This window comes from Fusarium vanettenii (assembly GCF_000151355.1).
Source record: "Fusarium vanettenii 77-13-4 chromosome 1 genomic scaffold NECHAsca_1_chr1_3_0, whole genome shotgun sequence".
Taxonomy (NCBI): domain Eukaryota; kingdom Fungi; phylum Ascomycota; class Sordariomycetes; order Hypocreales; family Nectriaceae; genus Fusarium; species Fusarium vanettenii.
Window position 1 is genome coordinate 3019773 of NW_003315881.1, and position 21719 is coordinate 3041491.

At 52.2% G+C, this 21719-nt stretch overlaps 6 protein-coding genes across 6 annotated transcripts; 3 read left to right on the forward strand and 3 right to left on the reverse strand.

Moving 5' to 3' along the window:
- Positions 1-3568: 3568 nt before the first annotated feature.
- On the reverse strand, positions 3569-9550 carry NECHADRAFT_103209 (uncharacterized protein; the record flags this gene model as incomplete). Its single annotated transcript, XM_003054420.1, has 3 exons — positions 3569-4202; positions 4265-9132; positions 9194-9550. The coding sequence occupies 3 exons, from the start codon at positions 9548-9550 to the stop codon at positions 4175-4177; spliced, it is 5253 nt and encodes a 1750-aa protein (XP_003054466.1). The 3' UTR covers positions 3569-4174.
- Positions 9551-10547: 997 nt separating this feature from the next.
- SWDA2101 (uncharacterized protein) lies at positions 10548-11993 on the reverse strand (the record flags this gene model as incomplete). The annotated part of the gene is made up of 2 exons (XM_003054421.1): positions 10548-11586; positions 11635-11993. 2 exons carry the CDS (start codon positions 11991-11993, stop codon positions 10548-10550), a joined length of 1398 nt encoding a protein of 465 aa, XP_003054467.1.
- Positions 11994-12406: 413 nt separating this feature from the next.
- On the forward strand, positions 12407-13556 carry NECHADRAFT_30739 (uncharacterized protein; the record flags this gene model as incomplete). Its single annotated transcript, XM_003053719.1, has 7 exons — positions 12407-12501; positions 12552-12683; positions 12734-12778; positions 12826-12998; positions 13048-13136; positions 13184-13288; positions 13398-13556. Coding segments are annotated over 7 exons (798 nt in total), but the record flags the coding sequence as incomplete, so codon positions are not given.
- Positions 13557-13674: 118 nt separating this feature from the next.
- On the reverse strand, positions 13675-14325 carry NECHADRAFT_75226 (uncharacterized protein; the record flags this gene model as incomplete). The annotated part of the gene is made up of 1 exon (XM_003054422.1): positions 13675-14325. One exon carries the CDS (start codon positions 14323-14325, stop codon positions 13675-13677), a length of 651 nt encoding a protein of 216 aa, XP_003054468.1.
- A 1185-nt stretch (positions 14326-15510) lies between these two features.
- On the forward strand, positions 15511-17914 carry NECHADRAFT_31070 (uncharacterized protein; the record flags this gene model as incomplete). The annotated part of the gene is made up of 2 exons (XM_003053720.1): positions 15511-16398; positions 16634-17914. 2 exons carry the CDS (start codon positions 15511-15513, stop codon positions 17912-17914), a joined length of 2169 nt encoding a protein of 722 aa, XP_003053766.1.
- A 2625-nt stretch (positions 17915-20539) lies between these two features.
- On the forward strand, positions 20540-21628 carry NECHADRAFT_75228 (uncharacterized protein; the record flags this gene model as incomplete). Its single annotated transcript, XM_003053721.1, has 1 exon — positions 20540-21628. One exon carries the CDS (start codon positions 20540-20542, stop codon positions 21626-21628), a length of 1089 nt encoding a protein of 362 aa, XP_003053767.1.
- Between the last annotated feature and the right edge of the window lie 91 nt (positions 21629-21719).

A 21719-nucleotide genomic window follows, 5' to 3' on the forward strand; every position in this document is an offset into this window, starting at 1 on the left:
CGAGGTGACGGTTGAGCTGACGAGCCACGGACGGCAGCGACCCGCGGCATCCCCGAAGGAAGGGTGAGAAGCTCTGAACGGAGCAGCACTGGCACGCGACAGCGATGATGGTGTTTCTCTACAAGCTTCTATCCCCCCCTCGGGCTGGACGGACCCTTCACGGGGCCCAGGAGCTTTTGTTTCTTTACACGTTGGAACCCTAGAAGGATTGTTGTATCCCCGGAGTTGTTTGGCGACAAACTAGGGCTCCCAGAACAACGACTCGCAAGAGAAGACAAGACAGACAGACAGACAGACAGGCATGACAGTCATTTCCGGAGTCTCGAAGCGCTCACTCTACTCAGCTCAGCATCAGCGTCGGGTCATTTCACGTCTCCCTCTCATCTTCCCCCCCTCATTTTCAAGTCATTGTTCTCTTTTTTTGCTGCTTCATTATTCAGATTTCTTCATTTCTTTGACCAGTTTTGCTTCGCATCCTTGCGCGGTGCCTCGGACAAGCCTGGATTGGATGGACCCTATCGAGCAATTACAGTGTGTGTTGGTGGTTTTGGGGTCGGGGTCGAGTGGAGTGGGTAGTATTGGATCTTGGGGGGTGTGCAGCTAGGGACTGGGATCCCTGGTGCTTTGGTGTACCTACACGACTGGAGGGTTTCCTTCTTTTTTTCTTTTTCCTTTTTTTTTCCTATTTCTTTTATTCTCTCTCTCGTCCCCTTGGTGGATGTTTTATCTTTTTCTCTCTTCTCACCTTTACATCATGTTACACGTTTGTCAAGACATCTATGATCAAGACTCAACTCAACCAACTCAACCCCTGGTGCAAGAACTCTCGCCTCGATAGGTCCCCTGTCTATTGAGGCTTGCTGTGAAGTCGCTTTAGCCCTGAACAAGATCCACTCTCAATGGAAGCTTGGCCGCATCTGACCCGCCACGCCACGGCCATGGTCACGGCCCTACCAGGCCAGGCCCAACTCACGAGTTCACAACCAACAGCCAAGGCCAACGCATCAACGCTCCAGAACATGTTTCACTTTTTTCTTCTGCTGTGTCTTCTTCCTTCTGGTCCTGCTCACAGCCTCACGTCTCGTCTCGAATAGAGAGTGTGAGGCCAGTCAGGGGGGGGGCCAAGTGCGCCTTATGGGCGTTTTTTTTTTTTTTTGATCTGATACCTTGCCTTTGGGCCAGGAACAGAACCGATTGATGTCACTGCCGCGATGAGAGCCGCCCCTCGGTAATGCCACCCAACCCATCCCAACTCATCCCATCCATCATGGCCCATGCTTGTTGAGCGGGTCTCATTGATTGACGGATGGGATCCGAATGAATGTACTGCATAGTACTGTATGTAAGTCCACCGGTGTCCACGAGCGAACGAACACCACCAACCAACATAGTTGGTCTTGCATCAGCGACCTGTTCTGCAGCCGGGCCGACAAGACTTTTTTTTCACTCAGCTGCTACTTGGACACGAGGCATATTGGAAAGGGGGAGAAAGAGGTAAAAAGTTGAGAAGAGAGAGAGACACATGCAGCAGCTCAAAAGATTGACAGGATGCCCCGGCTCGCACCCAAGCTTAAGCGCCGACACCCACACCTGGACCGCGTCTTTTTTCTTCTTGACCTCTAGTCTCTGATTCTAGTACGAGTTCAGTCAACCTCATTCAGGGATGAGATGGGTTCAAAGATCGGTGTAAAATGGGACTATGGCACCCATTGGCACACACCCGCGCTCAGCGCTCCTGTAGGTCGGTGAACGAACAAGGCGATTTTCCCACCCGCACGCACGCACAGGGCAGGGCCGGACGAGAGCCCAAGACGAGCACAGGCATCTCGTTCAAGCGAGTGTTGGCCTCTGCTCTCGTGCTCCTGGTCGCTGGTGTTGGTGGAGAGTGGGCGCCACGCATCGGTGCACGCAGACGGTCGGAATCATGTGATGAAGAGAGGTCAGATTTGGGGGCCATGATGAGGGTTTCACCAAGACTGAGTTGTTGACTTGAAGTCTTTTGTCCTTGTGATGGATGAGGATCGTCACTCCTTTTCCCCCCAACTCCTACTCGAGACTTCGGGGATAGTTGCTGCTCCCTCGGTGCTTTCTCGCTTGGCATGTCGGTTTTTTTTTTGCACAGCCGAGCTGGCTGTGGAAACAAACACGAGATAGAACTCTAGGAGGAAGGAGGAGTTCTTTTTTGAAACTTGACACAGCCTCTTTCAGCCTCATTGCAGCGGTTTTTTGTTTTATCCTTTGATCCTACTCAGATCCTCATGATATCATGTTTCCTTTTCAGCCCTAACACGAGATGGTTCCTTTTGCTATTCTTGGGAGCTGAAAAGGCGAAACCTGTTTCTGCCTTGCTGTACTCACTCTGCCTCTTTCGTGTTATCCCTTTTATCAATTGTACGCCCCGAAGAAGCCGCTGTCCCACAAAAAAAAAAACGACTTGGGAAAACTCTCCGCCCCCGCCCCCGCCCCCAAATGCACACTCCCATCCAACGAATGGATGTCGTGATAGCCTCTACATTCACAGCCCTAGAGTACAATGCCTCCTCCTCCTCCTCCTCCTCGGGCTTCTCTCCTCCCTCCCCGCATTTCGCCTAAATGCCGTTGTCTCTCTTTAACGGGCTCGTGCGGCCGATCGGCCCATGATTCCCATCTGTATCTATACCCGACTTTTTGTCCTTTTTTACCCTTTTTTCTTTGTCCTTGTATCCATGTCATGTTATGTACACTCTTTGTTGGTTGCACTACACCCAGGGCAGCATCATCACCCATCACCACATAGCCAGTGCCTCCTTTCACACAAGGTTCCCACTCGGCCTATTCTAGAGACCTCTCCCCTCTCTCTCGTCACTTTTTTTTTAAAAAATCAGCCTTGTCGTGGAGTCTCGTCTCTCTCTTCCAGTTCAACATGGACTCCCCCTTGTTCTCTTTTTTTCTCCTCGAGGTCGCAGCCGACGCGGCCCGCGCTTCTGCTGTCATGTCACGTCCTAACTCGTCGGGTCGCACGAGCGGCTGCGCTGACCAACAACCAAACCATGTCATGTCCTGGGGCAAACGCACGCAAATTATGTCCCGTTCAAGACGAATAGTCCAAGAAGAAAAAAAAAATTGTTGGGCGGGATAACCTCGTCGTCCACATATGCCGGGTACACTTTTTTTTTTTTTTTCCCTCTCCTTGTCGTCCTTTTTTTAATTTCCTTTTTTCCGTTGAGTGGTTGTTCATGTGCCTCGTCTCACGAGAACAGAAAACTTTGTGGATGGATGTGCTCCATGTTACATTTCCACTGTTTCTCTCCATCATGGGACTACACAGCGGGTTACATATCAAGGTAGGTACACACAAGTTGACGGCATTTCGACCTTGTACAGAATTTAGAAGAGGACCCTGATGAGTCTTGGCATAAACATGGTTAAACAGTCGGAATATGGTCTCCTAAATTAAAGATGACTTCTAGACTGTGCTTAAAGAGACACTTCTAAACATTCAATAAGAACTTAAAGACATCATGAGCCCCCCATCTTGTATATCATGCAACGCTTATTCAATTACTACATTTGACCCAACAAGAGCCACCAAGAAAACAATAACTACACATGCCCAAAACTAGATAAAATCATGCAGTGCATCACCAGACAAGACTGGACTACCGAGTACACACACACTACCTACGCATGCATCATCAGAGAACAGAGGGTATCAGGGCTCATTTGTTTTCAAATAGGCCAATCCATTCCAAAATTCTGCATAGCTGAATGTGTGTCATCACCTCCTGTCTGTCTGTCTGTCATGCTGCGTCCGCAGTCTTGATTCCAATCTGGATCATCATCCCTATATGTCATTGCCTCTTCCCCCTCCCCTCCAATTCCTTCCCGTCCCCTTTCCTTCGCCAACCCCCCATCGCTATAGTACAAGTCAGCTATTACAATGCCCCGTTATCTTATTCTTTTGTTTTTTTCTCTCCTCCCCTCGGTTGTTCCTCGAATGCCCATCTGGCCCTTCTCAGAATTTCGTCCAGCTTCCTCCGCCCTCTTCGTGGTTTTCTGATTTTTCTTGTATAGTCTGTACCAACTTCTTTTGCGGGTCTATGATGCTGAAAGAAAACCCCCCCTGACCAAAGAACCATGCGGGAAAAAAATGAAATGACAACCTGTGCCACGTTTGCATTATTCAATCAAAAAATTATTCGTTTGACGGCGAGTTGGGAGAACTGCTCCGTCTGTGTTAGCCACTCGTCTCGGCACTCCTCTCCGGCCAAGCTGATCAACTCACTACTGGTTTCCAGAAGATCCCGGACCAGGTGTACGAGGAGAGAAAGCAGGCGATGTGGGCGAGTAGCTTGGGCTGGTTGGCGACTGCTGCGCACCAGGGCTCCTCTGGTACGGGCTTGTTGGCGAGTAGGCCTCGGGAGACGTAGGAGACCACGTGGGAGATGCCGGTGAGTACGACGGCGAGGTGGTTCCGCCTGCGTGAAGGTTGGGCGACGCAGGGCTGTAGTTGGGGCTTGCCGGCGAGTAGTTGGGAGACGTGGGAGAGTTGAACTGCGCCGGCGATGTAGGCGAGTAGTGTCGAGGCGACGATGGCGAAGCAGGTGAGTAGTTCGGCGACGACGGGCTGTAGTTGGGGCTCGCGGGGCTTGTCGGCCGCACCATGGGTGACGTAGGCGAGAACGACGGCGACGACGGGCTGAACGAAGGCGAGGTGGCATACCGACCCCCCATGCCACCATCCACAAGAGGCGATGTGGGCGAGTAGGCATTGGGTGACGTTGGCGAGTAGCCTCCTCCAGGTCCGAATGGCGACGTTGGCGATGTGGTGAAGGGGCTGGTTCCTCCGCGCATCGCGTACGGGCTCATCGCAGTCGATCCACCAAAACCGTACTCAGTGTTGCCGAAGCCAGCAGGAGTATCCGATCCAGCACCCTGGATAGGAGAGAAGTTACCAGCTGCCGGCGAGCTGAGGCTGAGGTAGCCTGAGTCAGCCATGGGAGACCCTGTGTCGTAAGGCGTCGCTGCTCCCTCGATCTCTCCTCCCTTGACAGGCATGCCAGGCATCAAGCCCATGCGAGAGTTGTCCGAGATGACAGTCTCCAGCATCTTGGGGTCCAGGAGGACATCAAAGTTGCCTGTGCCCATTGGCGCCATCTGGCCCAGCATGACGTTCTCCGAGATACCACGGCAGTCATCCAGTTCGCCTGAAGCTGCAGCCTCGAGCAGAATCTCGACCGTCTCCTCGAAGGAACAACGCATCAGAGCACCAGTGTCAGCGCGGTTGATACCGTGTCGAGTAACAGCCGAGATGGAACCTCTGTACGTCATGACATCTGTCAGTAGCGCAATGTGACGATGGTTGACGTAGGAACCGTCGAAAGCCAACACGTTGGTCAACTCCTTCACCAGTGCGGAACGAGCCGCCTCGATACCAAACACCTCAACCACTTGCCACAGGTCGTTGGTGTATGTCCGGCTCGCGTCAACACCGTCAACTGCCAGCACATCACGCAGCGCCGAACCACTCGTATCCAGGTACCACTGGGTGCATCGTGGGTCGTCCTTGATGGCAAGCAGTGCTCCATCGGGGCTCTCAACGAGTCTGGTTCCCTTGGTAAGGAAAGCACGCTCGACGCCGTTGACACCACGAAGAGTGAGGGTATCGAGAAGATGGGCCTCAAGTCGCTTCAGCATGACATCGTCCTCCATTCGGCCTTCGCCATCTTCGTCCTTGTCACCAGCAGAGACAGTTCGAATGCGGATCACCTGCTCGTCGGCGTTGTTGTCACTGAAGATGACAGCCAGATCAGTGGGGTACTCCTCCTTGATGCGCTGAGCAACGTCGTCGATCCTGATCTCCTTGTCGAGTAGCTTCTGTCGATCAAGTGTGATACGCAGAAGCCATCTCGACTGTTGGTCGATGCTGACCTGCGTGTCATCGGGAATCATGAAGTAAGACTCGACCATATCCATATCCTCAGGAATGTTGGTTGACTGGATATCGGGATCGTAGTAGATCTCGGTAACCGCTGTCACAGAGCGAAGGTTGGTATACTCAACCATACTTCGGAGCTTCTTGGCCTGTTCCTGTCGAGCAAGCGGTGTGTTGAGATACACAGCCATGCTAGGCGTCTTGATGTTCTTGGCCAAGTTGAGAATTTCCTTGAGACGGGGCACACCCAGAGTGACGTTCTTGGAAGACACACCAGCGAAATGGAATGTGTTCAGTGTCATCTGAGTAGCAGGCTCACCAATAGACTGAGCAGCCAAAACACCAACCATTTCACCAGGGCTGACAAAGGCCCGATCCCATCGGTTTTGAAGCTCACCGATAACATGGTCGAATGCGAGCTTGTTCAGGCGATGCTCCTTGACCACTTCCTTGAATGCCAGACGAGAGCGTAGCAGGCCCTTGAAGAGAATGGTGGCATTCGCATCTGCCTCTACTGAGATGGGGTCGGTACCGCGAACAATCTTCATGTGGTCGAGCAAGTTTTGCACGGAAGGGATAACGTCAGAGGGACGCAGGTTGCTGCGATCGTTGGCCTTGACGTTGAACACACGCTTGGCTGATTCGATGATTCGAGTAATGTTGAGCGGCAGCTGCATCATTTCCTCGTTCATCTTGGCTTTGTTGATCTGTCGGATCACCCGACGGTCCTTGAGCAAAGCCTCCCACTCAGTATCAAGAAGGGCCATCGAAGGCCTGTCGCCAGTCAACTCGTTACCAAATTCGTAGTCCGACTTGAACCACTCGGGAGGGTTGGCAAGATCCAGTCGGTACTTGGCCTTGAAGGCAGCATTGGACATGTTGAGGATCCCCAGCTTCTGCTTCTCGATGCACATAGCATCCAGACCATCTTCGCCGTAGAGGAATTGCACAACATCGCCCAATGAGTTTCGGACGGTTCCATCGTAGCGCGCGGACAGGTCTTCCAGAGCCTTGACCAGTCGTCGCTGAATATAACCTGTCTCGGCAGTCTTGACTGCAGTATCAATGAGACCTTCTCGACCAGCCATGGCGTGGAAGAAGAACTCAGAAGGAGTCAGACCACGAAGGTACGAGTTCTCGACGAAACCACGGGCTTCGGGCGAGTAATCATCCTTGGTGAAATGGGGCAGTGTGCGATACTTGAATCCGAAGGGAATACGCTTTCCTTCGACAATCTGCTGACCCACAAGCGCAGTCATCTGTGAGATGTTGATGGATGAACCCTTGGAACCTGATGAAGCCATGGTGACGGCGTTGTTGGAGTCCTTCAAACTCTTCTGTGTCGTAGTACCGGCCTTGTCACGAGCCTGGTTAAGAGCCATCGAGACCTTGTTTTCGAATGTTGCTCGAACATTCATACCGGGGAGAGCCTCAAGCTCGTTGGCAGTAGCCATAGCGGTGAGGCGAGCGACTTCAGCCTTCTCTTCATCAATGTGCACCTGAACCTTTTCAATGGTTGCCTTGTCGGGAATCGTGTCACCGATACCGATACTGTGACCGTTGTTGAGCAGCCAGTATGTGACAACCTGCTGAACACCGTTCAAGAATGCCATGGCACCCTCAGCTCCCAGCTCGTTGTAACTGATGTGGACAATGCCACCAGCCGCTGCACCAACAATCTTCTTGGTGGGAAGACCGTACATGAGTTGACCAGCTTGAATTAGGATACCCTCGTCCTTAAGGGGGGCATCCTCCTTCTTGTCGGTGCCGTTGTGTAGGGTCACTTCCTTGGGAATGACCATGCTGATGAGCTGCTTGCCAGTCCACCGAGGGCGTGGCTTGAGAATGGCAGGCTGAGGGATGACACCATCCCAGTTAGGAACCCAAAGCATGCTGTTCATGATCTGCTCCTTGGTGAGGAAAGTGTCTCGTCGGCAGAGCTTGTACACTCCAGCAAGCGAATCCTGGACAATACCCATGAGGGGACCGTTCTTCTGGGGTGAAACAATGTTGAGAGGCACCAGGCAGAGCTCCTTGACTTCGGCGCGAGTCTCTTCGCTCTGAGGAACGTGCAGGTTCATCTCGTCACCATCGAAATCGGCGTTGTAAGGAGATGTGACAGACAGGTTCAGACGGAAGGTAGAGTACGGCATGACGCGGACACGATGTCCCATCATGGATTCCTTGTGCAGAGAGGGCTGACGGTTGAAGATAATATAGTCACCATCAATCAAATGACGCTCGACCTTCCAGCCGTACTCAAGAGAGATAGCACCTGCGCGGCGGTGGTGCCGCAGATCAATACGTTGACCATCTGCGCGAATGACGTACTTGGCACCGGGGTGCTCGTTGGGGCCGTTCTCGACATACTGATGCAGCCGACCGATGTTGTAAGGTGTAACAGTTTCGGGGTATGTGAGAGTTCGGGCGATGCTGCGAGGAACACCGACTTCGTGAAGTGAAAGATTGGCATCACCAGTGATGACAGTACGTGCCGAAAAGTCGACACGCTTACCCATCAGGTTACCTCGCAGACGACCTTCCTTGCCCTTTAGGCGTGCTCGAATGGCTTTGACGGGACGTCCACTCTTCTGCAGAGCGCGAGGCTGTCCAGCAATATCATTGTCCATGTAGGTGGCAACGTGATACTGCAGTAGCTCCTCAAAGTCCCTGGCAATGTGTGCAGGTGATCCTTCACGGATGGCCTGCTTGACATTTCCATTGGCGCGGATGATATCACCCAGCTTGTATGTCAAATCATCTTCGTTGCGCATGCCGGTGCCGGTGCCGTCCATGGAGATACTGGGTCGGACGGGAGGCGGGGGCACTGGAAGAACGGTGAGAACCATCCACTCGGGGCGGGCGTAGTCCGAGTTGAGACCCATGTCCCGAAGGTCTTCCTCGGTGATTCGCCTCAAGATGTTGTGAGCCATCTCGGGAGTGATGGGCGTCGTCTCTCGTCGCTTGCCTCCTCCCTCCTCCACAACGTCGAAAGCAGCCTTCAACTGCAAGGCGGCCTGTCGGACGTTGGGCTGGACGTTGCCGCAACCGCCGTGGCCTTCCACAGGACCCAACTTCATGCCTGGGGCGAATTCCTCATCCTTCTGCTTTGGCTCCTCGTTGTCACATCTTCTCTTCTTTTTACAGACTTCCCAGACGCGACTGAAGCGAACTTTGGGATCTCGAGTAGCGATAGCTGCGGCGAACTCAGGATCTCTCTGAGAGGACGAGGTTAGCATCAAAGGGTTAAATAGCAGAGCTTCATGTGGTGAGACCAACAGTATCGGCTAACACTTTGCTACAGTTGTGGCAGACAATCTCCAGAATCTTCTTCACCTTCTTGATGAAGCCAGGGTGGTAGACGGGTTTCGCGAGTTCGATATGGCCGAAGTGACCAGGGCACTCGCCCATAGCTTGAGTGCAGGTCTTGCATCGGAATTGTCGGTCGATAGATCCAAGGAGCGGGTCATTAAGGCCTCCGTCGCGGGGCTTGGTTTTGTTCTCCTCCATGGTCTCGGGGTAGAGGATGTGGCAGACACTCATGTTCTTGATCTCCTCGGGGGACATCAGTCCGAACTGAATCTCTTCCACTGTCTTGAGCGGAGCGCTCGAGTGGGTGAAGATGAGGTTCGCCATGGTGGCGACTGGCGGTGGCCCTGACGTGAACGGAAAAGGAGCGTGAAGCGAGAGCGGAGGTCAGAACGCGCGCCAGAGAGCAAAGGAACGCGAAAAAGTCGAAGAAAACGGGAGAAAACTGCGGCAGAGCAAGTATTGTACCGCGCAAGGTCGCAAAATCGATGGCAGAAGCCTTCAGATACGATTGCTGGATGGCGCAGAGCAGCAACGCCTGTCCTGGCCGACGGCCCAGGAGAACCTCAGGCTGATCTCCCCCGTCGCCGCCACCTCGAAAGTCGCAAGGGATCGAAAAATCGCGGTCGGCGATGTCGTCGGTCGGTCGTTATCGGTCGGCAAGCTGGTTCGATGCGATTCGCGCGATGCCCGACGCGCGCTGTGATGAAGTTGTGCGATGGGCAAAAGTTTGTCGTGGATGAAGCGAGAAGGTCGGGGGAAGCCTGAAAGATTCTGGACTTGAGGCGGCTGGCGGACGAGCGATGGCGCTAAGCCATTTTAGGCTGTTTGAGCTTTGTCGGTGTTGCCTGAGGCTTGGGAGAGGCTAAGTACCGGTACTTTGGTGCATGCTCTTTCATGCTGACTAAATTGCGGTGGAGACAGCTGCAACGCGTTTTAATGAGCAAGTCGCGCTGATTTTTTCGGTTCATCAGAGGTCGCACCCGCCTGCCAAGTAGCTCTACTTTTGATGTTCCATAATCACCCTCCTCTGACGTTGCACCGGTGACTCAGCTCCGGCTCAATACCTTCCAATCAATTCATGCGTGTTCAGCAACGTCGCGTAGCCATAGGCAGCAGATGTTCAAGATTCGATTGCGCCGCAAAGCGACGTTTTTTTGAGGTCAAATTCACGTCAAGACCGGCAATGCCTCGCTCTCATCAAGTCGGTGACTTTTGCGCCATGCAGCTCTAGCTTTATCGCAATGCGACAAAGGCCACCCTGGCTCTTTGTCGCGTCCAACTCTCCCTGCCCCAGATCCTTTGTCCAACACTGTCGCCGCATTCAGCGCTTTCGGCTTCTAGAGGCCTTGGTTGCTGTCTTCTTCACAGGTACCTTTTCATCCAAATCGCTCTGACCCTCTCCAGGACTCCTACGTCTCATGGTGCCGGTCGACACGGCGATAAATTCATCCTCGCTGTCGCTTTCGCCCAGGTTGAACAGGATGGGCATGCGAAAGCTCTCTCCTTCGTCCAGGGCCTTGGATCGATCCAATGTCAAGACGTCAACCTCCTCGTCCTCAGCATCGAGCCGCCGTCGATGGATTTCCTCTTGTGCATAAATATCGAACTCGTCCTCCCGCTCGATGTACTCGACATTTTCTTCCACCTCTGCAAAGTCCGGCGCCAGCGCAGACCACTTCTGTGGACTGATTACAGACCATATATATATCCGGCCCGTTTCCAAGCCGCATGCGGCCAAGAGAGCGCGAGCCGGGTGCCACTCGATAACGCCCTGTTCTTCTTTGGGGTCCTTCAGCATACACACCAGACTGCCGTGATTGCGTTCCCAGACGTAGAGCTCGTGGTTGTTATACGTCGAGGCTGCCACGTATTCTCCGGTTGCACTGAAAGTGACGTGGTTCCATGACAACTTGTTGACGACGTCTTGAAATTTGTGTTCCAGGGGGATCTGTAATGTATCAAGATCCAGGTTTTCGACCGACAGATTAGGGACTCGAAATGTCCGGATAATGCGATCTTGCGAGTTGACCAGCAGCTCGCGGCCCGATCCTGTCATCCGCATCGTAGTAATAGCTCCTGAGCATATCTTTGCGGAGAATATAATCTCGTAGGACTTGGCGTCAATGATGTTGAGTTTTCCTTTGTTCGTTCCGGCGAGGATATGGTCTCCAGTAATGCTCCAGATGGCACATGTGGTCATTTGCTTGGCATCCTCCTTTGCTTGCTTCTCTCTGAGAGCTGCGTCGGCATCGGTATTCGATCGCTTCGGGGCAGAAGGGAGGATATGTTTGATGTCGACGGGCTCGGAAACATCGACAAGGACGGGCTGCTCCTCAAAGAGCGCTGCGACAAATTGCAAGCTGTCGCATGTCAGCGATCGCACGTACATCGATTCAACGCGCACTTACTGATTCCATGGATGAAGCTCCGCCATGTACGCGGGCGCGCGGAAACGAACCTCGCGCAGTCGCTTGCCATCCTGAAGATCCCAAAGGATTGCCTTCCATCCTTGACAGGTTGTGAGGAGGTACTGGCCACACCTTGACCAACTAAGAAACGTGATGCTCTTGTTATGACCTCTCAGCTTCCTCGCGACACCCATAGTTTCGAGGTCCCAGACTACCACGGTGCCATCGACTCTACCGGAGGCAAGGTAATCGCCCTTGCGGTTGAAGCGCAGAGTAGTCGCATGTCCAGAGCGGATTGTATTGGTGATGTTTTCGGGGTAATCTTGAAGAAGATAGTCGTCAGATAGCAGGAGATTCATGATGAGGCGACGCCGGGCCTGGACGTCAAAGGATAGCTGTTGAATTAAGCTTGTCGCGTTCCATGGAGGGGGAGGTTAAGTTGCGAGCATCTCCAAAAATCGGCTTCAGCCGCGTTGGAGGTAGGTCCAGATCTGCAAGGCTACGGCTGCCCCAGAGCCCACTCTTGGCCCAACACGCCCTGGTGTGCAGGCAACAACGGACTCTGTACCTTCTCCACACGGCCTGAGCTGTCCTAACAATTCTCACAAAGCCCCTCTGATTCACAAACACCAGACACCATCAAGTGTGAGACTCTCCGCCAACACTCGTTTACCTGCGCTGGACTCTAGCCCAGAGACTCGCAAAGATGGCAAACTCCAAGTGAGTTTTGAATCCGTATACTTTTCCAACTGTTTCCTGTACCTAATGCATTACAAGATTCGAGTACGTCCGTACTTTTGAGACGACGGATGCTCTACTGCCCAACACATGGATCGTGGTTCGAGTAGACGGGAGAGGGTTCACAAAGTATACTCCGCATGACTCTCAATACCTAGCACATTGCTCATGATAAAAAGGATGTGTGCCAAGTATGGTTTTGAAAAGCCAAATGACCGAAGAGCATTGGATCTTATGAACACGGCAGCCAAGGCGGTTGTGACTGACCTGCCCGAAATCACCATCGCATACGGCGTCAGTGACGAATACAGGTTCATTCTCGCAGGCTCTCTTATTCTTTCCCTGCTGACAATTTTGGCAGCTTTGTTTTCCACAAGGCATGCACTCTATTTGAGAGACGAGCCAGGTACATGGTTTGCCAACACTTACAGACCTAGCTGACATCCATCTCAGCAAACTTGTCAGCACAGTTGTCTCTACCTTCACGGCCAACTATGTCTTTTCTTGGTCGACTCATTTCCCAGATACCCCTCTATCTTACCCGCTTCCAACCTTTGATGGCCGAGCCGTTTGTTACCCCAGTGTTCAGAATCTCCGGGATTATATGAGCTGGCGACAAGTAGACTGTGAGTGCTCAGCTACCATTGCATGATCAATATATCTCTAACGAAGTAGGCCACATCAATAACCTGTACAACACAACATTCTGGTCTCTAATTCAACTTGGAGGCTTGGACAACAAGGAAGCCGAAAGGACTCTTGCTGTAAGCAGATTGCTCCTGGATGATGGGCGCGCTAACACCCTCCGAAGGGCACACTGGCGGCCGACAAGAATGAGATCCTCTTCTCACGGTTCTCAATCAACTACAACAATGAGCCCGAAATTTTCAAGAAGGGCAGCGTCATCTTCCGTGATGTTAGTTTAGAAAGTACGTCCCAGTGACAATGCTAACATCTTTCTATAGTACGAGCTGGTCGATCCCAACTCGCACAACATCACGCAAACCATCGACGCTCAGGCAGAGCCGGTTCAACAGTCCAAGTCCCAAAAGGAAAAGGACAAGAAGAGCCGGGCCAAGGCGCGTGTCGTCGTGGAGCACCTCGACATCATCAAGGACGACTTTTGGGATCGAAGACCATGGCTCCTTTCTAACAAGCCAGGCAAGATTCCAAAGGAGACGTAAAATATACATCTATAGGGGGTATCATCCAAAAAAAAAAATAACCTTTGATCGACCTAAACTCCGCAAAGATGCTTTCGCTGTGTATATGTTGCCAAACTCCAAATCTCCATGTGCCCTTTTATTTCGCTGCCTCCTTCGCTCTTTGTCTCCTCTTTTCCTCTTTCCTAGCTCGCCGTTGCCGCTTCTCTTCGTCTGCGTCGCTCGAGTCTGCCGATGACTTGGATGACCGTGATGACTTTTTCGACTTGGATTTGCGCTCTCGGCGCGCGGCCTTCTTCAGGGCACGCTCCTCCTTGCGCTTTCTCTTGGCTTCTTTTCGCGCCCTTCTCTCTTCCTTGGTTTCTTTTCGAGGCTTGTCGCCATTGGCCTTCACGGTGTCTTGTTGGTCGCTAGTATCGTCCGAGGAGGAATCTGTGCTCGCGTCCTTGATCTCGAGCTTGTCTAAGGTGCCCTCGAGAAATCCTCCTCGTACAAAGGACGAGTAGACCGAGTATTTACCAAGGTTCTTGTCGATAACATTGAGCTTGCCCGTCGTGATTGTCTGAACAACCTTTCCCTTCTTTGAGGTGTCGAGGCCCTTAAGTTGCTCGTCGAATGCGTTCATCCACCATTGATCGCTTGTAAAGTGTTGCTTTTGACCCAATCCTTGCGTGTTGTCTTTGCGATTGAGTAGTAGGGGTTTCGCGAGTCCGATCGAGTCGTCGGTTTTATGGAGGGAGTGGCCTGTTCCTCGCCATCCCTGGGAGGAGAGGAGCGCGTGAGCGTTCATCGTGATGACTTCGATGTGACTGAGGCTTTGCGACGAGTTTTGAGGTGGTGTCGGCCTCGGCTTTCGTAGAGAATGGACTGAACAGAAGCTGGATGGTCAAGGAAACTCATCTTTCGAGGGTCCAGACTAGGAATTTTTTTAGCGGGGCTGGGATCTTATCGCGCATGTTGGCTTATCGGCTCGTCTCACGATGGATTACCCTGGAGCTTCCGTGGGTCAAGAGAAACAAGAACCAAACATTAGCTTATCCTCCCCTCAGGGCAAGTAAAACGGTGCAATAAGGATGGGATGAGAATAAATAAAAGTAATCTAAAGTCCTGTTCCATCAGGCCATTGTTCTCTATTCTTTAGAGAGTCCTATTCATGAATTTTAAGTAGAGTTATATAATTCTTCATAACCCGCGTGCCGCCCTCCATGGGTGTTAATGACACCAGGGAAACCTAACGTCAACGCGCCTGGCTTCATTTATTGTGGCTTCACCTGGAATGTGTAGCTTTCCGCTTCGAGCCTTGAGGCGTCCAACTAGACGGTATCTCTTCAATATTAAACTCCAGCCGAACCCCTGAGAAATGCTTTTGATATCATCTCAGCCAGGCACGGCAGCTTGCGCACGATGACGTTGGATCGACAGAGCCCCAGTAGGACTCGATCGAGGACCAACAGCTCGTATAAGACACGTAAAGAGAACTCGATCGAGACTTGACCCAAATCACAAACCTCGGCCACAACTGGATATCCTGGCTAACGTCTCTGGACCTGAAGACGCTGTTCTTGTTCCTCTGTCTCGTCCACCGCTGACATATCTTGATACATCGCACGTGACAAGGGACAGGCATCTCCCTCCAACCCCTCCAACACCGTCCAACCAACGAAGAAGAAGGCCAAGAACATCACAGCATCATCTTCCATATCCCCCATCGCCAGACAATTCAGCTCGAGGCCCCTGCGTTTCAGGGGACAGTCGACGCCGCTAGGCAGAGAGTGAGGGATCATACACCCTGCACGTCCACGGACCAATAGCGACAGCTTGGAGGGAATGTCACCACTCGATCTCGCAACGTAATTCTTGTTCATTGCGAAGCCAGCTGTCTTGTTCGACATCAATCTCCTAGGCCCTCCCACTGATATTGTGACTTTACTTCAACACCATCTCCACCGTTCCCGGGGAACGAGCCGATATCACGATGGCCCCAACATGCTCGGACCCACGACAGATCGTCATCAGCCTCAACCCCGCACGACGCCAAGCTCTCTGGAAGCTCGTCAATGAAATCACCGATTTCATGAGCTCTCAGCTCGACGTTGCTGATGATGAGCTGGGCCCTGTTCTGTCCACACCTCGTGATGAGAGTGGACCTTCGACACCCAGGGACGAAGATCCCGAGACCCGTGTCCAGCAGCCAAACAGATCAACTCAGTCCCTACGCATCCAAAGAGCCGCACTGAAGCACCTGGCAGAATGGAAACGGGAGTTTATGCCCAAGCTCGAAGAGATTATCCGTGTCAAGGATGACCAGAAGATCCAGGAAGAGAGACGCAAGCACCAGCAGGCACTGGAGCAAAAGAAGCTCGACACACCTGAAGAAGGCGAGAATCTCATCAGTTTCGGAGAGACCAAGATCGATAAGCTGGAGGATGTCACCTCACTCCAGGCCTTGTACCACCCCATCCCAACGAGACTGACAACTATCCCATCGGAGGATAGGAAGCAAGCTCTTTCATGCATCTTGCTTCTCATCCTGTCTACGGGCAAGTATTCGGCTCACACACGAGCTCTGGCACTATATCTTGCCTCCTCACTGGAGCTCTCACAGTCCTTTATCATCAATGAAGAAATTGAGATCGCCAAGGCCCTTCTCGAATCCTCCAAGAATGGGGACAAGCAGAAAGAGGTCATGTCTGCCGAGGCTGAAGCAGCCAAGCGCAGACAGGACAACAAATTTAACAGATTCTGGAAGGTTGGCCTCGCTTCCGTGGCTGGTGCGGCAGTTATCGGTGTCACTGGAGGCCTGGCTGCCCCTCTGGTTGCCGGCGCTGTCGGCAGTATCATGGGCGGCGTAGGCTTGGGAGGTGTTGCCAGCTTCCTTGGCATATTTTGGATGAACGGTGCCCTTGTTGGAGCACTATTTGGCGCATATGGAGCCAAGATGACGGTATGTCCCCAGGTATTTTCCCTCGATAGCTACTAAGACCATGTATTAGGGTGAGATGATGGACAAGTACGCCAAGGAAGTCGAAGATTTCAAATTCATCCCTCTTAAGGAAGAATGGGGTGAAGTCTTCAACGCTGAAGACCCACAAGGCGAGCAAGACCGTCGTCTTCGTGTCACTATTGGAATCAACGGCTGGCTTCACTCCGAGCAAGATGTCACCAAGCCATGGCGCGTCATGAGTGACGACAGCGAAGTGTTTGCCCTCCGCTATGAGATGAAGACTCTCATTGCCCTCGGACATGCACTGCGTACCTTGGTCGAATCTTTTGCTTGGAAGAAGCTCAAGCTCGAGATCTTGAAGCGAACCGTCCTCGCAACTCTTCTTGCCGCCCTCTGGCCTATCCAGTTGCTCGCTGCCGCCTCCAACGTTGACAACCCCTTTAACCACGCCTACAACCGGTCTCGCAAGGCTGGCCAGCTCCTCGCGGATGCCCTAATCAACAAGGTTCAAGGCGAGCGGCCTGTAACACTGGTAGGCTACTCTCTGGGTGCTACAGCTATCCATGCTTGCTTGCAGTCCCTTGCCGAGCGCCACGCCTTTGGACTTGTCGACACCGTTGTCCTAATTGGAGCACCCGCGCCTTCAGCACCCGGTCATTGGCGTACGCTTCGCACTGTCGTCTCTGGAAAGATCTTCAACGTGTTCTCTGAAAACGATCTTATCCTCGGCTTCGTCTACCGCGCGCACAGTCTCTCTATGGGAGTTGCCGGCTTGCAAACGATCCCAGACGTCGAAGGAATCGAGAATCTTGACTTGAGCGAGTCCGTCAGCGGTCATCTACGCTATCCAGACCTCACTGGCGAGATTCTTCGAAAGTGTGGATTCGTCGGCGTCAAGGCGGCAGCGGAGATTGAGAAAGATGACCTTATCAAGATGAAAGAACACCAGACCGAGGGTGACTTGCTCAACTTTGATGGAGCGCCGGAACATGATGAACGGAAGAATTCTCAGTCGCCTCGCCAGGAAGAGATTGCGAGTGATCTCCGTGGGCTTAACATCTCCCCGCCCGGCCTTGTGTCTCCCTCACAGCCTCCAGTCCAGGACAAGCAGGTTGAGAACCCTCCTCTTCCTCGGCGTCCAACCAATCATGGCGATGAGGAGCCCGCGCCGAAGCTCCCTCGACGTCCTACAGCCAAGGAAGAAGAACCAAAGCAAGAGACAGCACCCAGTCTGCCTCGTCGCCCAACCGAGACTGAAAAGGAAGCTAATCCTCCCCTGCCAAGACGCCCGACAGAACCTACTGGTCACGAGGATCTATCATCGTGGGCATGGAAGCAAGACCGGCCCTGGACACCAGAGTCAAACAAGACCGACGACGAAGAGTTCGGGGGCATTGTCATGGTTAACTACGATACCGATGGGAGTTCGAAATAAGCAGTCAGATGATAGTGAACTGACAGAGTTAGACCAAATGGATGGATGGACGAATACGAATAGGGGTAGGGCATCGAGGAATCTCTTAGTTTTAGTGTAGGAAGCATAAACTCATACCTTTTTAACGTCTTCCATATCTTCCCTATTCTACTGAACCGTGAGTCCGTGAATCACTCACTCATACACCATAGCATTCTAAAAACCCTTCCCATGGTTTCTTCCCCTCAACATCCATCTCCAGCTTGAAGGAAGAGGGGAAGGTTAGGAAGAACAAACGGCCGGCGGAGGCTGTGAATCACACACCCAAACGTGAGGCTGTGAATCACGCTCTCAAACGAACCACCAATATATAAACTCGCTCCTCAACCTCTTCCTTCATCTCAACAACTTTTCCTCCTTCACAACCTCTTCCTCCTGAAGAGCTCCGCCAGGTATTACATTCCAATCGTTCCATCACTCTTCTTTCGCATCATGACTAATTATTAGAAGCATCCATCATCTCTCTTTGGAGCCCTTTGATCTGAGGCTATCGCCATGGTCAAAACAGAGGAAGAGGGGTCGACGAACCTCGGAAAGGTCGACCCTTCTCTGGCACTCCTGGATCTAATGAGACAGTACACGAATCAAGGAGCGAAACGACCTGCTGACTCAACCCCGACCACGAGCGCCCCCCCAGCGAAGCAAGCCAACACAGACACTGAGTTGAGTATGACTATCCGGGTTTCAGGGTTTCCCGGCGCCGTGCGCGGCCAGCTGAGTGAGGAATTTGAGAAGCAGTTGCCCGACATCTGCAAGGAACTCAGCAAGCAGTTGCTCGACCTCCTCCGCGACCACTTGCCCGGGATCCCGAGCGACCAGGCGCCCAAGAATGAGGGACTTCAGAAACTTGAAGAGGAAATCCGCCAACTGAGAGAGGAAAACCGTCGATTGAGAGAGGACAGGGAGAAGGACAAGGCTGCTCTCAAGGAACTTGACGGCAGGTTTGAAGAATTTAGAAAGCCGGCAAACAGAGCCCTTCGCTCTCTGATTTGGAGGACTCCCAAGACGGAAAAGCGTCTTGACGCCTTGGAATCGGCCAAGACGACCAAGGCAGCTGCCAGCGAAGAGGGCTGATACCCAAGCGAGCTACCATGGAGAAAAGGAACGGTGGACACTGCGACGGGCTACTCTTGGGGGGATGGTAAAGGGTTGGCGGAACCAGGCGTTACAGTTACTGAGGACAATGAGTTGAGGATCAAGGGTCATGGAGAACAATACTTGCTTTATTCTGGAACGAGGATCATTTAAATGTATCGTCCCTATCCTTCATATCGTGGTGCCCTGTCTATGGTCGCAAGACTCTCAGTGGTCGCAAGACTTCTAGTAATGTTCTTAGCTAAATCATTCGCAACCTGGTGCATAAGGAAATAAGCAAGAAGTTGCCCGACCTCCTACCCAAGGTCCTGTCCGACCTCTTATATAAGGCCTTGGGCGACCAGGCGCCCAAGAGTAAGGGACTTGAGAACATTGAAGAGGAAATCCGCCAATTGAGAGAGGAAAGGGAAAAGGATAAGGCTGCTTGCTCATAACGAACTTGCCGGCAAGTTTGAAGAACTCAGAGAGCCGGGCAACAGATGCTTTTGCGCCCTGATGAGGAGGACTACCGAGGTGGAAGCGCGTCTTGGAAGAGTTCGGGGGCATCGTCATGGTTAACTACGATACTGATAGGAGTTCAAAATAAGCAGTTAGATGATGATGAGCTGATAGAGATAGATTAACTAATAGGAAAAATACGAATAGGGGTAGGGACCTAGGCACGGAGGAATCCTTTGGTTTCAGCATGGGAAGCATATAACGCCCTCTTTTCGATATCGTAATCTTTCTCGTTCTTAGGTACTCTAGGCGTGAGGCTATAAGTCAATCACTAGCACATACTATGTAAAACTCCATTCTACAACTTCTCCATCCTAATAACTTCTTTATTTCCATGCCTTTATAACCATCAAGCATGAATTGCTCACACATGTACGCGAGTAATAAAGCCATATGAGCCCCCCTTGAATTACTAAAATACTAAACTCTAGTCTGCACAATAAGAAGCCTACAACTTCTCTATCCCAGTAACCTACCTATTCATCTTGAACCTAAGTAAGCCTTTCATTTTAACAACTTCTTCCTGATAACTTCTTGGTTTCAAAAAGCACCAACCTCCCCTTTCCGTCATCTTCAATATCTATCCCATTCCACTCCAAACCGTGAGGCTCTGAATCACTCACGCACCAACGCTATCATTATAAAATCCCGTCTTTGCAACTTCTTTTCTTCTTCCTCTTTCATCTTCAACCTCCTCCAAAAAGAGGAAGAACAGGAAGAACAGACGATGAATCACAGACACACAAAGACCACCAATATAAAAATTCGTTCTTCAACCTCTTCATCTCGACAACTTCTTCCCCCTTCAAACCCTCGAGAGCTCCATCAGGTATGGTATTCCAACCATTTCATCCCATCCCATATCTCTCAAGTATCATTATTTTTGCGCCTCAACTCGCAATTCTAACTCGTTCTAGACTGCACCTTGAAGCTATTCCGGCTGCTCCATCGCCCGGCGATATCGACCTCCTTTACCTTGACACCTCTCTCACCATGGCCAATCCTAAGGAAGAGGGGTCGACAGATCCATACAAGATCACACTCTCCCACTTCGGCGATGCCATGAAGAACAGCCCGAGCCGCCGAAAGCCCGTCCAGCGCGTTCTCGACCTTTATGACAAGATCCGCAGAGGAGGCAACATGAACCAAGAGGTCCAGGAAAAGTTCTTCAACGACATTTCCGATATCAAGTGGGCGACCAGTCTGAAGACCGCGGTCAGCACTCATGGCAGCTATAAGGCGCTGAAGGGGAATGGTGGTCGCCATGAGAACAGACGCTTCAGCAACTGGGTGATTGTGAGCGCCTGCTGGCCCGATGCCGACAAACTCCCCGACATCAGAGCAAACATGGCCAAGTACTGGGGTCTCAAGATCTTTCCAGACGGCGAATTCCCCAAGGTCGCAGTCGACAAACAATTGACGTTGTATCTGGGAAAGCTTGAGAAGAAGCACCCATCAAAGTCCAAGTCACGAACGATCGGGTCGGCCACTGATCCAAAGGGCAAAGGACCTCAGACACCCAACCAGGGAGGTGACCACGGATCTATTGATGGCGACTCCAGCGGCGGCGAATCCGAGGACGAGGCCATCATTGATGAAGAGTCAACGACGGCGGCCCAGAAGGCGCGCGACAAGAGCTTGAAGGAAGAGGCACAAAAAGAAAGGAACAGCAACCCCGACCAGGTCGAAAAAGCAAGTGGTTCGAGTGGTCTAGCGACCATGGAGAAGATAGAGAAGGCAAGGGCCAACGTATCAAAGGCCTACGCGAACCGAGGAGCGAAGCGACCTGCTGACCCGACCCCAGCCACGGATTCTCCTCCAGCGAAGCGTGCTAGCACACATAGTGCATTGGACCGTCAGGCTATAGCTCTGGCCGACCTCCTGCGCGACCTCCCATCCAACAGTGAGAGGCTTCAGAAGCTTGAAGAGGAGAACGACCAACTCAGAGAGGAGAACCGGCAACTCAAAGAGAGGATAGACAAGGCCGAGGCCGCTCACGAAAAGGAGACCATGGATACGTTGTTGGTCCTGCTTGATGTGGCTCAAAGAAAGGTAGCCTCCGAGGCGACCAAGGCGACCTAGACGGCTGCAAGCAAGGTGCTCAAGTAAGCTGAGGCTTTGGTGAGTGGTCGGGGAGAAAGAAAATGGAGGGTGGACGCCGTGGCGGGATACT